The sequence below is a fragment of the Leuciscus leuciscus genome, assembly GCF_965113295.1.
Source record: "Leuciscus leuciscus genome assembly, chromosome: 7".
Classification (NCBI taxonomy): domain Eukaryota; kingdom Metazoa; phylum Chordata; class Actinopteri; order Cypriniformes; family Leuciscidae; genus Leuciscus; species Leuciscus leuciscus.
The window spans coordinates 15,524,505-15,539,957 of record NC_138731.1 but is presented as its reverse complement, the minus strand read 5'-3'; the positions used below and the strand labels follow the sequence as shown (position 1 = coordinate 15,539,957).

The window sequence follows — 15,453 nt, the reverse complement described above, 5'->3', positions numbered from 1 at the left end:
TTTTCATTAATGTTGCATTCACTTTAATATTTATATTTCCATTTTAATTTAATTATTAGTAAATAGTTAAGTTTATTAGTTAAGTGTTTTTGTTGTGTGCTTTTTTAAAATATTATTATTTATATTTATTTTATTTTATTTATTTATCATTTTTATTTTTATTTATTTCCAGTTAGTAATTGTAGTGCTTCTGCATGCTTAAGCTTATTTCAGTTAGATGCCAAGGCAACATATACTGTATATTCCAAATTACAAAATTGTTTTTAATAGTTTTAGATTTAGTTAATAAAAACTTTCCTGTAGCTCAAACAGTAGAGTGTTGGCGCTTGCAACGCCAAGGTCATGGGTTCAATTCCCAGGGAAAGCAAGAACTGATAAGAATGTAAATGTGTAGCTTGAAATGCAATGTAAGCTGCTTTGGATAAAAGCATCTGCCAAATGCATAAATGTAAATGTAAAAACAACCCTGGCTCACTCATTCTTTCAATCACTCATTCATCTCATTTACTCTTTCATTGCATCACTTGTTTATTCATCCACTCATTCACTAGGTCATTCACTTATGTGCTTATCAAAGCCCTCCCATTGCCCTGTCATTATCATTTATATCCTAGAGACACACTGAATCACTTGACAGGCGTCTGGTTCTACACACCACAAATGGGTGTTTGGATTGATAAATTGTATGGAGCAGTCACCTTCAGAGGCATCAGTCCTGCATTTCTCCTGCCAAACCACAGGCTAGAAAACTAGCCAGCAAAAAATGCATGACCATGCACAACTATTTGAAATGTACGGTCAGGCCTCAGACATCAGCATTTGTATTCAGTTTCATCGTGTTTTGGCTGATCCCACGTTTCATTCCAGTCATGAGGTAAAACGAGAAACGCCAAAATCACATGTGTTTCATATAAATCACTTTGATGAGTAAGGAATTAGGAGAGAAATATTGTCTGCTTACGCATAATAATGAGGAACTTTCTAAAAAGTTAGATTCTCAAATCTAGTCATCAGTTGTCATAGCTAAAAAAAAAATTATTTATATATTTGTGATTTAATCTGACTGACAATCAAAATAACCACATTGGAATGATGTTAATTTATCTGCAGTTTAATTAGCCATTTGACAAATTTAAGGTATAATTATTACAAGCAGAGTGTGATGATAATCAGTGACAAAATGTCTTAGATCTTCAAAGGGAAGGACGTCATCCCTAAACTTAAAGCACCAGGTCAGAGGTCACAGATCCTTGATGATTTAACCACTTTTCTCCGACTACACGGGCCAATAACAATACTATAACAAGAGGTCAAGTTTAGCCTATCATTGCCATGCTTAATACAATTAATAAAAAGGAACAACAGCATACTCTTTTTTTTTTCTTTTTTTTTTTTTTCTTTTTTTTAGAGCAGGGAAAACTGTAGTGTGGTCTTGTTTTCCTCATCACTTTGCCTATGGCATGCAAGTCTCAGATGCATCTTGATGTAAACACCCTCATGACCCATTTTGCAGCTGTTCCACATATAGTATTCCATAACAGACACATAAATACACACAAACACAGACGTCTCACATCAAGAGTACATTTGGACAGAGAACATGGGGGAAATCTCAAACATCTCTGAGTAGTTCTGGAGTACAGAGGATAGACGCAGAGCATTTTATGAAGAGCAAAAGTGATTTCTCCAAGGAGACGGCTTAACTCAAATAAAACCATAGGCAGGACTGCAGTGCTCAAACCAGCTGCCAGCCAATCTATTATCAGCTCCCTGAACCACAGCAAAACTCACATGTTTTGACCAAACACACCAGACCAAATGTTTTTAGGGCACTTTCAAACTAAACCTTTTAGGTGTGAAAACAGATTTCCAAACTTGGGTGTCCATTTGAAAAGGTGGTCTATGAAGTAAGTACAATAGAGTTCATAATTGGTATAAAACGCAATAACAGCTTAACTTTTGGAACTGAATCGCTATTGATCGCATTCCCATTCCCCAGCATGTTTCTATTTCTCATGACTGCTTCTCTCTGTATAAATTGTGTTTGAGAGCAGCTCTGCATTCAATGCATCTGCTTCAGACAAACGCAAATGTGGTTTTGTGCGTATTAAGTTTAGGTGGTAAATTCAAAGGGGCATTAACAATGTTAATGATGCAAATAGTGTAATGGACCAGCCATAGTGGTTCAGAAAAGGCAAACTGCCTTATGTACCATTCAGGACATATTCTTGGGTTCAAATAGTGCAAACGTAGGGGTCATTTTTTTTTTTAATTGAACTTCTTTTAAAGTTAACTTGATATAAAACGCAGTGTCCACAGTGTTAGAAAAATGTCCAAAATCTGTCCAAAATCCAAAAAGGAGTACAACAGCTTGTAACTGGGGCAGTACCCTTAAAGGGACAACTTTGTACCTTATCTACCCCTAAAGGTGCATATTAGTCCCTTAAAATAGTCATTTGTATCTTTAAGGTACTACTTTGAACCTTTTAAGGATAAATAAGGTACCCCTAAGTAAGGATACTGCCCTTGTGACAAGATGTTGTACCCCTAAAGGTAAATTTTTTGCACAAACGGCATTTTCATCTAAACCCAAACTCTAGCATTACAACTCAATCTGATCCTCTGAATCTAATGCGAGACAAAGAACGATTGCCAAGATATTCTCTTTTCATCAGTTTACAATGTTTAAATATGAGTATATGAAGAGAATTTGTGTCTTTAGACTATAAAAAAGTCACATGAAGTCTCACATGCTTTACATCAAACACACACACACACACTCACTTATCCATCTTCAATGACTAACGTCCATCTATTTGTGTGTCTGATGAGGTGATGCAGAGAAGTGTTTCACAAGCTTAACTGCTTCAAGATGCCTTTTAAGGGGGTCTGCACCACAGATCTTCTCTGTCCTCGGTTACACAGAACTCTCATATTCCTCTCTCCAGAGCATGTCTGACAGATCAGAGGTGTGTCCATATCTGGGAAAAATCCATTTGCACTCAGAGTGCGGGACAGATACTCAACTCACCATGGAGTTTAGAAACATTTCCATCGTGAGCCAAATGCTTCGCCATTACAGACAATGAGCAGCATAAACAAATGAATGGTATTCCAGGGAAACACTCAGTTGTCCTATTTAGAGCTGCTGTCTACAGAGCTGGTGCTAGTACATTACGCTGATGAAAGGAAGAAAATGGGCCGTGAAATGAAAAAGGCACTGTAAAGGAGAAAAGTGTGCATGTGAGAGAAAAACTCTACCTTGGCATGCGACTCCCCGCTCCTCGTAACCTATGTTGCACAGGCATTTCCCAATAGGCACCAGCCACTCTCCCTCAGTGCTGCAGTACATTTTTGGTGGATCCTCCTCCCTGGAATTGTTGACGCAGGAGCCCCTAACCTCCACCAGCGACTGAGAGTCCGTGGGTACCGTGTCAGGAAACATAGCCAGGTTCCTCACTGTAAATGGGCATTTTTTAAAGTACACCCGCACCGAAACCAGGGCCACGCATGCTCCCACGTCCTGGAAAGCCAGGTAAAAGCCCTTCTTAGTCATGGGCCCCACCTCACGCACCTCAGTGTTTAACTTCAGGATGCGGTCGCCTAGGTCCATCTGAGTAAAGCTCTCATCGGCGGCGATGGTGTCTATTTTGGAGAACTGGTGCTCACGGAACTTACTTCCCTGGTCTTCATCTGTCTCCAGGTAGTGTAAGTTGAACGTCTCTTTGCAGGTCAGGACCATGGGAATACTGTTGCAGTCTCTCAGGGTAAACTTCAGCTCCACATAGATCTTCTGCGCGGAATTACGAGGAATCCAGTTGGTCCTCAACCAGTTGTTCTGGCTGTACTCCATCACGTTGCACACCTGGAAGGTCCGGATGGGTGTGTAGTGCTCATCCACACCGCTAATTTCCTCCCACTGCAAAAACGAGAAAGAAGTTAATCAAATCTATTCCGAGGAAAGCGAACGGCTACTGTACTCCTACATTTCAGCGGAAGCGAGACAAATGTAAAACACCTGAACAGCGGGCTTATTTATTTCTCAAACACATTTGGAATAATGAATTGTTTCAAGTTAATATCTCCCCTGTTCATATAATTAATGTGGGGCGTAATTAACGAGGCCTTCCACTCTGAGCACTCTCCCTTGTAAGGCGAGCCTGACAAATCATTTTGTTTTGTCACTTGGGGTGTCCGAAGTCACAATGTGGCCAGAAGTCTTGAGGTTTAACGTACACAAAGCAGAATAAATGATGAACTGAGAGGCAGTGTTTTCTATTACAATAATGGAGCAGTATATGGCTCTCTGTCAAGCTGAAGTTTATAAAAGCCCTTGGCTGAGTGAGACAAGGCCTCTGGAGTGGCTGCGAGCTGTTCATTACCCGGCGGAACAAGTGTGCCCTGAGACTGAAGAATTGCCTATTTGTGTTTCAACTGTGAGGGTGCTTAATGAAACACCCCAAAAAGTTCCTGTTCCGACCTCAAGAATTTTATGCATTGTTTTGCATCACATTTTTAAATAAACAGCCTTTATTTTGGAAGAAAAGTAAACTGACTAAACTCATTGACAGCTGAAATTCCAACCACATATTTTAATGCATATTGTGGGATATTTCATAATTTCTTTTAAAACCAATTTCTGAAATGCACCTATATATATATATATACACTGCTGTTCAAAAGTTTTGGATCGGTTTTTATGTTTTTAAAAGAAGTCTGTTCTGCTCACCAAGGCTGCATTTATTATTTGATAAAAAATACAACAACAACAAAACAGTAATATTGTTAAATATTATGACAATAAAAAAAAAAAAACTGTTTTCTATTTTAATCATAAATGTCTATACTGTAACTTTTGATCAATTTAATTTATCCTTGATGAATACAAGTATTGATTTCTTTTATTTCCCCCAAAAAAATTTACAAAAAATTCTTACTGATCCCAAACTTTTGAACAGTAATGTTTAATGTTACAAAAGCTTTCTATTTCAGATAAATTCTGTTCTTTTGAATTTTCTATTCATCCTGAAATAAAAATGTAAATAACTGTTTTCAACAATGATAATAATGAGAAATGTTTCTTGAGCAACAAACCATCACATTAGAAAATGTCACATGTGACACTGAAGACTGGAGGAATGATGCTGAAAATTCAGCTTTGATCACAGGAATAAATTACACTTTACTATAGAAAACTCTGTTTCACTGAAAGATTGAGATGACAAAAATGAATGGGGTATTACTTTATGAATAACAGGCATCCCGATTCTGAAATTTGCGGGCCTGGCTTTAAGGCAGGATCTAAACGAGGTGTTATGATGATAAAACAATGGAATCTGCTTCTGATATTGTGTTTATGAAGTTGTGAAGTGAACAAATATGATGCAAACTGAAATAAATCAATGGAAATTTCAGCTGGTCATTTGTCTCAGGGTTATTTACTGAGCCAACTGGTGTTCACCAGCATAGCTGATGCTCCAAATGAAGTCCAGGTGCCTGGGCTGTGTCGCATTATCAAACTGTATAAAGAATGACTGTACTGAAACCATGACTGCCAAAATAAATGAAACATCATATACGATGTGTAAATCACACACACTTGAGAATATAGTGTGGACTGTCTGCTGCCATGAATGACATCATTACCAGCACAAGCCAATCTCCTTCAAATAACTTCTACTTTATAATGCATAACACTCGCTTATAGAGAGGGGAAAACTGTAAAAGCCTTGCCTGGATATCTCTTTTACGGACAGCAGCTTCTAAAGGCTGCATTGATTTCTCGGAGAGCGCCAGGTTACGATTGGACACCAATCTTTATTTCCTTCGCCACAGCGGGAGACGTCAGCCCTGCGCTTTGCAACTTAACACTCGACGGGCAGACTGAAGATGACTTTGGGTTTCTCCGAATATCACTTTACAATATAATCCCCCTCCAGCAAGGAAAGCAGCAGAGAAACGAGGAAATCAGCAGTTGGTACATTTGACAGGGCTGCGGCCCAACTTCCCCCTGTGTACACTCAGTGTGTACACAGGCCAACTGGTACTTTAAACTAATAGATTCCCTGGCACTTGTGGACAAAGTGGAGCAGAGCTTATGTTTCAGACAGATATTTAATAAAATTATAATCCTCCTCGCTCACATTACAATGGAATTGCATTAGTTAGCGAAGACTGAGATATACTGCAGGCTTTTGCTGGTATCACATGCACATTTTCTGAATAGGTGCGCACAGTTTCTCTAGATCAAATCCCGCTCTCTTCATTATAATGGACAGAACTGGAGCAGATTCTGTTTGTGAGGACTCCATGAGTCTGAACGCTGGGATGCCGGTGAGGCCATAGAGGTATGATATGCTTATGGGTACACAGGAGATGTATTAAGGAAATTGCTTGCTATAAAAATACACATTTGTAGTAATCGACACAACTTGTGCAATGAGTGCTTGATATGCACTAAGAAAACACATCATTCCAAGCTGGAGTGGCATTAAATTGTGAGTGACATGATTTAGCTGAAGATAAGCTTAATGCTAGCTTTTGTTATTTATTTTTAACACACTTTTTTTTCTCAATTGGAAACCATTTAAATTAATTTAACATTGATTTTCTTTCTTCAATAGCAGTGTTGGGGAGCAACTTACAATTTTCAGTAGCTAAACAGTAACTTAGCTACTGTACATTCAAAAGTGTGTTTTTTCCAGTAACAAGCAAATTTTCCCCCAACAAGTATTGATAAAGAAAGACAAAAAACTAGATCACTGTTTTTTTGTTAGTGTATTGCAAAATGATTTAATAATCAAATACACAATATTTTTTCCCTTACACATAAATAATAATAAAAAGAAGATTCTATGCTGAAAAATTGTATGTATAAAAATCATTTTGCATCTTTTTATAGCAAAATGGGTTGCACTTTATTTTACAGTACATGCACTTAAGTGTACTTACAGTGTACTTGCCTTAGAAAGTACTGGGTAATATAAGAAAACTACATGGGTTAAGGTTAGGTTTAGGGGTAGGTTCAGTATTAGTATCTAGTTATTATCCAGTTATTGTAATCACTATAATAAGTACATAGTATGTACATGTGGAACAGGACTGTAAAATAAAATGATACCGTAAACTGTTATCTGGCAAATACTGGTCTAGTTCCTAGTGAAAAAAGAAGTACACTTCAGCATACTTTTAAAAAATACTGAAATAATATTATTCAAAAGAATATTCAAGTGCAAACTGAATGTAAAGTTCTGAACACTTAATTGCATGCAATTATATGAAAATATATTATTGTTTAAAATCATATTAAAAGCTATTGGTTAAACTTTGAGTGATTTTTTGACCCACTTAGGGACGACTTGAATAAATCTTTGTATGTCATTTCATAATTACTTATATTCTCTTTAAAATATGGTTAAAGTACACTGCCATATTTAATGACAAGCATTTATGGTAAATAAAATAAAAAATACTGTAATGTCATTTCTATTTAAAATATATTACACTATAAAATGCATTATAACTTTAAATGCAATATTGAATAACAGTACAGTTAAAATTATAAGTACTTTACATGTGCTTAGTATGTTGGTCAACTCATCAAATGTGTACTTCAAAAAGATGAAAACAATGATTTAAAGTGTACAATCTTTAATTTGACATTATTACTAAGCACACTTTTATAAATGCCAACTTAAGTGTGTTAAGAAACATGAAAGTGTTGAATGTGTACTCTCTTTAAGTAGGCTATCTAAAGTGGCCTTTTAGTAATATTATATATGCAAATACAGTTTAAAAACAAATTTAAGATTTGAAGTACATTACAAGTGTACATTACATTCAGTATAATTAAGCAAACATATTACAGACACAAAGAAAGAAAGAAAGAAAGAAAGAAAGAAAGAAAGAAAGAAAGAAAGAAAGAAAGAAAGAAAGAAAGAAAGAAAGAAAGAAAGAAAGAAAGAAAGAAAGAAAGAAAGAAAGAAAGAAAGAAAGAAAGAAAGAAAGAAAGAAAGAAAATTGAATGTACTGTACACTACAAGCACACTATCTTCAGTGTAATTAGCTACTTTTGAAGATTGCTTGTTGCGTAGCTAACTACTAGCTTTCTAAATTACCTTAATTTATGTGTAGCTAGTATCTTAAGAATCTACAGTTTCAAAGCAGTTTACCCAATGCTGTTCAAGCAGCATAAACTCATACATATTATATTGCAAACACCTAACTAAATTTAAGACACAAATCACTCCAAAAAGAAAACTAAAAAAGACTTTTGTTTACCCGTGAGGCCAAGTGCTTCACCATCTAGGATTTCCTGCACTAGGTCACAGCAACAACTGTACCCGATCAGTCAATACCTTTTCATCACAGCTTTTACCATAACACATTGTGTGCTGCCCGCTCACCCGCTGTGGCCATATGACGTGCTAATCCACCTTTATAGAGGGGGTTTTCTTTGCACTTTGTACAGCTGGAGACCTTTCACGGTTTCTTTTCAGGGGGGGAACTAAATGAGTTTCAGCATCATGTTGGAAATATTGTCTTTCGCTGCGGGCACTGGCAGAGTGTGACTTACCCAATGCATAATGAAAAGTGTGTGTTTGCTGCCTATTTTGTCTCAGTTGATTATGCTAAGATGCTTGAGATCTTGAGCTTCTACTGCAGATTTTTAGAGACCAAAATAAGACGAGGAAGTATGTTATGAAGGGATGTTGATGTGCACAATGTGTAGTTTGTCTCTTTTTTTTTTTGCTCAGATGCAAAAAAAGAATATGAATAATTGTGTAATCTTTTCTTTTGCATCAAATTCTAAATAAAACACAAAAATAAAATAGGCCTATAATTTACTGTATTATAATGTGTGTGTGTGTGTGTGTGTGTGTGTGTGTGTGTGTGTGTGTGTGTGTGTGTGTGTGTGTGTGTGTGTGTGTGTGTGTGTGTGTGTGTGTGTGCGCGTGCGTGCGTGCGTGCGTGCGTGCGTGCGTGCGTGCGTGCGTGCGTGCGTGCGTGCGTGCGTGCGTGCATGCGTGCGTGTGTGTGTGTGTGTGTGTGTGTGTGTGTGTGTGTGTGTGTGTGTGTTTAGCATAATACATTAATTTGGACAAATCAATCAAATCATATATACATTGCTGGGTAGTAACTGATAATATGTAATCTGGATAATGTAATCAGATCTAAAAAATTATATACTTGTAATTAGATTATATTACATTTTAAAATACTCATACTCAGACTACAGTAACATTTTTATTGATTACATGATTAATTTTCACAAAATGGCAGTAAATGATTTCTCTCATTCATTTTTTTACTATTGCTTATGTATGTTCTGAAAGTCTTGTGGAATTACACAAGTCAGAGGCCACACAGCATAACAAATAAAATAAAAAAATACTTTTTGTGTTTTTTTTTTTTATTATTTATTTATTTTTGTTGCATTTTTATGGTTTCATTTATTATCCTTTTCATCAACTTAAAAAACCCTGCAGTTTTTCTTCTAAAAAAAAAAGTACATTAGAATTTCAAAAACTAGTTCTGCTACACTAACCGATGAAAAACATTCAGTCAATCTATATTTGCAGCTCTAAATATTTACATTTCTGGCCAACTATCCAGTACAGCCACCGATACTCCCTCAGCGAAAGATGATTCATTCAAAATCTTAAATGGAATTAAAAACAATGCCAATGCCAAGCCAAGGCGTTGTTCAGGAGTCATTTGCACTTTTCTTTCTGTTGCTGAGGAGAAACGAGGCATTCCAAACCCCAAAACTACAACCACCAATCATGCTCTAATCGGTGTCTCCACAGACGCCACAGCAAAGATGCTTTTAACAACTCCAAAAACAATTGTGTAGGGTCCTCAAAGCAACGCAACAGATCGCAGCAGTTTCATACGGGCAGACAGAGTAATCCGACTGCCGTGGGTAATGAATCCCAGGCTGAGGCCTGATGCAATTTGGAAAGGCCATAATAAACATGTTTAAAGAGCTCTGCGCAGGGCCCATTTATATTTACTGGCCTTATCTGAGCGTCCGATGGGCTTAGTTCTTAATTTGCTTTAACCGGGCCGATATGTGCTTACACTGGCAGAAGGTGTGCGGCCCATCCGTCAGTGTCAGCACTGCAGCGCCACATTATTTCAAATCATTTTTAAGGGCATAGCTTTCAGGGGCAAAATGCTTATCGCTCCAAACTAGGGACAAGTCCTGAGTAATTAGAGTTAATTCACCTTGAGAGCCTGATCTTCGCTGTAGTCGTGACAATGGCTTACACGTCGACTTAATAAATCCCAGAGCATTCGGCACATATCTGCGAGGGATTTATTTTTTCATCCTAAATCACCTTTATGGCTATTGTAAAGATTAATGACGCTTTCTGTGTTGAACTTATGAACGTTTCGAAATTAATCTAGCAAATTAGTGCAATTACTCAATTTTCCATAAATGCTCTCTACATTAAAAAGCACTTAATTTAAAATGCAAAAGACTTTTTTTTTTTTTTTTTACTTCATGTTTTTCTTTTTCTTTACTTTCGCTTTTCTTCTCCCTTAGAAAGGAAAGCTTCACATTTTACTGTGCCAACAGTAAAAAAGAACGAGAGGAAACTAGGTTTGGCAGCTATATGGAACAAATTACTGGATTACCTTTAGCAACTGCCAACAAGTCATTTTAACACATAATAAAGTTGAAAGAATGATTTGGTCTGAGTAGCCCTTGAGACCAATACCTGTACAACTCGACAAATAAACAAGGTTATTATCGGAAGTTGTGACCTTGAGGTTTTGACAACAAAAATAAAGTACCAAGAGTTGTTCTACACTGACAGGAAAAACATACCTTTGGGCTTATATGTTATGATATATGTTAATCTGTACCGTATTGCCGGTCAACATTTTGTCACACTGAAATCGTTCGAATATGCTAATGCTACATTATAATTATTATTTGTGTTAAATTTTTTTAAATGGTTTATTTCCCTGATGATAGATAAGTTCAGCATTTATTTGAAATATAAATTTTGTGTAACATACATCTTTACAGTCATTTTTGATCAATTGAATGCATCCTTGTTGAATAAAAGTATTCATTTCTTTTTTTGTATCTTACTTAATCTAAACTACTACATCTAAACTTTTGAATGGTTGTGTACCACGGTTTCCGAAACATATTAATCGTCAAAAACTCAACATTGATAATAATAAGAAATGCTTCTTGAACAGCATATTATAATGATTGGTAACACTTTACAATAAAGTTCATTAGTTAACTACCTTAGTTGACATGAAGTTAGAATGAACAATACTTCTACAGCATTTATTATTCTTAGTTAATATTAATTTGAACATATACTAATCCTTATTAAAATCAAAGGTTGTATTTGTTAACATTTGTTAACACTGTGAACTAACACGAAAAAGCAATGAACAGCTGTATTGTATTAACCAATGTTAACAATGATTAACTAATACAGTAACAAATATATTACTCATTGTTAGTTCATGTTAGTTAATGCATTAACTATGTTAACTAATGAACCTCACTGTAAAGTGTTACCGAATGATTTATATAAATTGAATTCTAATTGCATCTGTTAAAATCTAATTAATTTTAGTGTAAGCCTAAATAGTTTCCAGATCTTTAAAAAACTATGCGCATTGTTTTGGCTCCCCAACAACATCCTCAAAGCATGCAATCTCTGTTCTCTTCTTGTCCACTATGAAATATGGATTATGTCTGCAACACTCACCCCATGGGATGGGGATGATATCCACCCCAGCTCTCCTTGGCTTGCTTTGGAGTCCAACAGGTTAACTGTAGAGAAGGAGAGAGAAGGGGAGAGAAACAAATGAGCAGTTATCCTCTTTTTAGATCCGGTTTCACTCCCCCCACTCGGAGCGGGATACAGCTCTCAGTCTGCAGCGTCCCGATCAACACAGTATTTACTCAGCTGTGCTGCTCTTGTGCCACAATCCAATTAAACAAACAATGGAGTCAACGGACTCATCCTTCAAACCAACATTTTTCAGTACGCTTTAACTGGACGGAGAAAAGTTAGCCTTGTTAGCCTGTGCACGGGGTCTTTAATGTCTGACCAAACGTTGATCTTGTGTGTGTCAGAGTGATAGGTATCTCTAAGGAAAACAAATCAAAAATGGTTTCTTTCATCTGACAAGCCGAATGGATTTCGATATGTTGATAAGAGATTGTTGCTCTCCACTGTGTGCTAGAGCATGATTTTTTTTTTTTTTTTTTATGCTCCTTATTTATAAATAAAAAAGACATATCCTTTATTTTCCATTCATATTTGACTTATTACTGTTTTTCTCATTCATGCAAAATAAAAATTCATACGTTATTGTTTTATTAGGTTCATACAATATTTAATCTGTATCTGTCTTTGTGTTCAATTTTTATTTCTTTTTTTGTAGACATTTTCATTTTTTATTAAACACATAATCAAACCCTTGTCAAATCCAATTAATTTAAAATTAAATAAACAACAAGAAAAGTCAAAAAAAAAAAAAAACTAGTGCTGGGCAACGATTAATCGCGATTAATCGCATCCAAAATAAAAGCTTGTGTTCACATAATATGTCTGTGTTTAATGTGTATAATTATTTTGTATATATAAATATACGCACATGCATGTATATATTTAAGAAAAAAATGTTATTTATATATAAAATATTAATATTTATATATAATATAAATTATATATAAATATATATACAGTATATACATGCACATATTTCTTAAATATATACATGCATATTGTGTGTATTTATATATACAAAATAATTATACACATTAAACACACATTTATTACGTAAACGCAAGCTTTTATTTTGATTGCGATTAATCGTTGTCCAGCACTAAAAAACACAAAAGAGAATGAAAAATAAAACACTGGGAGACAACAGAGAGGAAATATTACTGCATTATTTAAAACGTCTGGCTGCCGGCGTGGTGTGCTAAAGCGGAGAAGGTCGTGACAAGCTCTTGACATCTCAGTGTCTCCTGCTCTCGTAACAACGACTCCTGTTTGATTGAGCAAGGCTTATACGGGCACAAAGGGAAAGAACAAAAGCCTCGGTCGGAGTACAGTAAACGCATAATCCCAGATGACATGTGGGCACTCAGCATGGCGTCTATGGCCTCAACTAATAGCGGTGTCACTCATTCTCCCTACAGCGATGGCAAGGAGACATCCAGCCAAATCACAAATGGACATATGGGACATGGATGACATAAACCTTTATTTTATAAAGTGTACTTCAATGGCAATATTTATCACAATATTATCACAAAGCTTGACATAATGTCTAAGTTAGATTACATCTTACATATATGTAAGAAATCAGTCCATAAATGCGGTTTGTTCCTGGTACCAGTCAAAAAACAATTTCATTCTTAAATATTTATTATTATTTACTCATTTATTGTTTTCCACATTTCAGAAAAAATTGTAAATTCATCAATTTTAATAACACAAATTTTACTTTTTTGTCTCTTTATTTATTTATTTATTTATTTATTGTCTAGATTTCAGCTCTGAACACTCTGCATTCACTCAACCAACTTCATGGTGAAGAATGAGATGCCTTTAAAAAGTGTTGAAGTTCACATTTATGCTGGAGAATTTTCATTGTTTATCTGGTCCAACCAGGGGTGCGTTTTTCTGCACAATGACGAAACTCGCTGCTTAACTACTATAGTATGATGCATCGTTGAAGAAATCAACTAGCTAATCACGACTATTTCAAATTTCAGATTTGTCATTTAACCACATTGGTTGATGATGTCATACAGGTCATAGAGTAATAACTTCTTTTAAGTAATCGGTTCATGATTAAAAAATAAATAAATAAAATTATTAAATAAATAAAAAATAATTAAATTAAATTAAAATCCCTTAAATTAAAATCAATTTAATCAATTAATTAAAATTAATTTAATTTAACATTTTATTTTCGCAAAAAGAAAATACACTGGGACAATTTATATTTTCCCGTGTATCTACAAAACTAATGTAACTATATACATTTTTTAAATAACTTTTTTTAGATCACAAAAAAAAAAAAAAAAAAAAAAAAAATCACTCAGGTGCATCCATAATTCTGACAGATAGTGTATATATCAGGGGCTCTGAGGAGAGTCTGTTGGAGACCCCATTATCAAATTCCAGCACAAAACGGCACCGCACCTGAGTGCTGGCCAAACAGCTGGCTGTTCTCAAACTGTAGATGATCCCTATTAAGTATAATAAAGCTATCTGCTTATGTCAGATAATGGCAGCTCGCATCCAGCTCCGTTGGTTCCAATTTAAATTTCTCAATGAGCCGAGCCGGCATCTCAAATTGAGCCGACCAGGGAAATTTGAGACCATAAAATTAGATAGCTACATGGGTGAGGCAAATTCTGCAGCTGTAAGAGAAGGAAATCACAGCCAACGTCATTCCCAACCTCTCCACAAGAAGTTTAGCGTCAAGCAACGCGTCTAAGCACAAAACAAAGGGCTAATTATGAACAGCTGATTCAACGGCCATTTCATCCAACCAACCACACCAGACAAAATAGGTAAATCAATACAGGAGTGAGACAATAATCTAGGATTCCAACCACAGGCCGCCAAGGGGTATCTCTCTAATGTATCATCCCTGCACTACTAGCTATTGTTTTCCTTTCATCAGCACATGGCACACTGATCGAATACATTCACAGTGCTGACAATGGAGACAATGGTAATGTTTCATTCACAAACTATCAAGAACAGCTCAATGTGAAATATATATTTACATTGAGATCAAAATACAGAACAAAGAAGACAAGGAATCAGTATTAAAATTACTTTTACCCATCAATCTACAGATTAGATAAAAAACGTTTTAGGTAGATGACATGAAATACTATAAGTAAGTTGAAATGTCCTGTTGTGAAAATCCACTCTGTAAAAAAATATTGTTGGTTTAACTTAAAAAAGTAAGTTGCCTGGTTACCTTAAAATATTGAGGTCCTTGAAATTAAAATGTTTAGTTAATACAATGAAGGAGGTTGGTTTATTCAACAGAAACAAACAATATTATGTTATCTGAACCACATTAATTATCTAAGTTGTTTTGACAAAGTAAAAAAAAGTATGATAGCAAATCATAAAAAAAAAATTTTTACAGTGCATTTACAACTAAGCAAAAGTCAAAAATATTTTTTTTAAATACTATGCAAGCAGCTTTTATGACATTGTATTAAAAACTAAACTGAATTTTGTACTTTTCAAAATTAATTTGTCACACACCATTTAAAATGAACTAGTGAATATAAAATAAAATAAAAATACAATAAAATTAACATTTATACACTCACACATACCTAAACACAGACACAAACACACACACACACACACACACACACACACACACACACATATATAGTCAAAAAAGAAAAGTATGTCATTG

The 15,453-nt window shown here is 35.3% G+C and overlaps 1 protein-coding gene across 3 annotated transcripts in view; it reads right to left on the bottom strand.

Annotated features, from left to right (window-relative positions):
* epha3 (eph receptor A3) overlaps window positions 1-15,453 on the bottom strand; it is a 133,251-nt gene that overhangs the window by 112,254 nt on the left and 5,544 nt on the right. For all 3 annotated transcript variants that reach the window (XR_014207397.1, XM_082175293.1, XM_082175292.1), the window contains exons 2-3: window positions 11,748-11,812; window positions 3,262-3,919 (exon numbers count right to left, since the gene is read on the bottom strand). Coding sequence is in view for 2 of the 3 variants with exons in the window: in XM_082175293.1 (XP_082031419.1) it covers window positions 3,262-3,919; window positions 11,748-11,812 (723 nt within the window). In the remaining variant the exon portion in view is untranslated. The remainder of the gene's footprint in view (window positions 1-3,261; window positions 3,920-11,747; window positions 11,813-15,453) is intronic.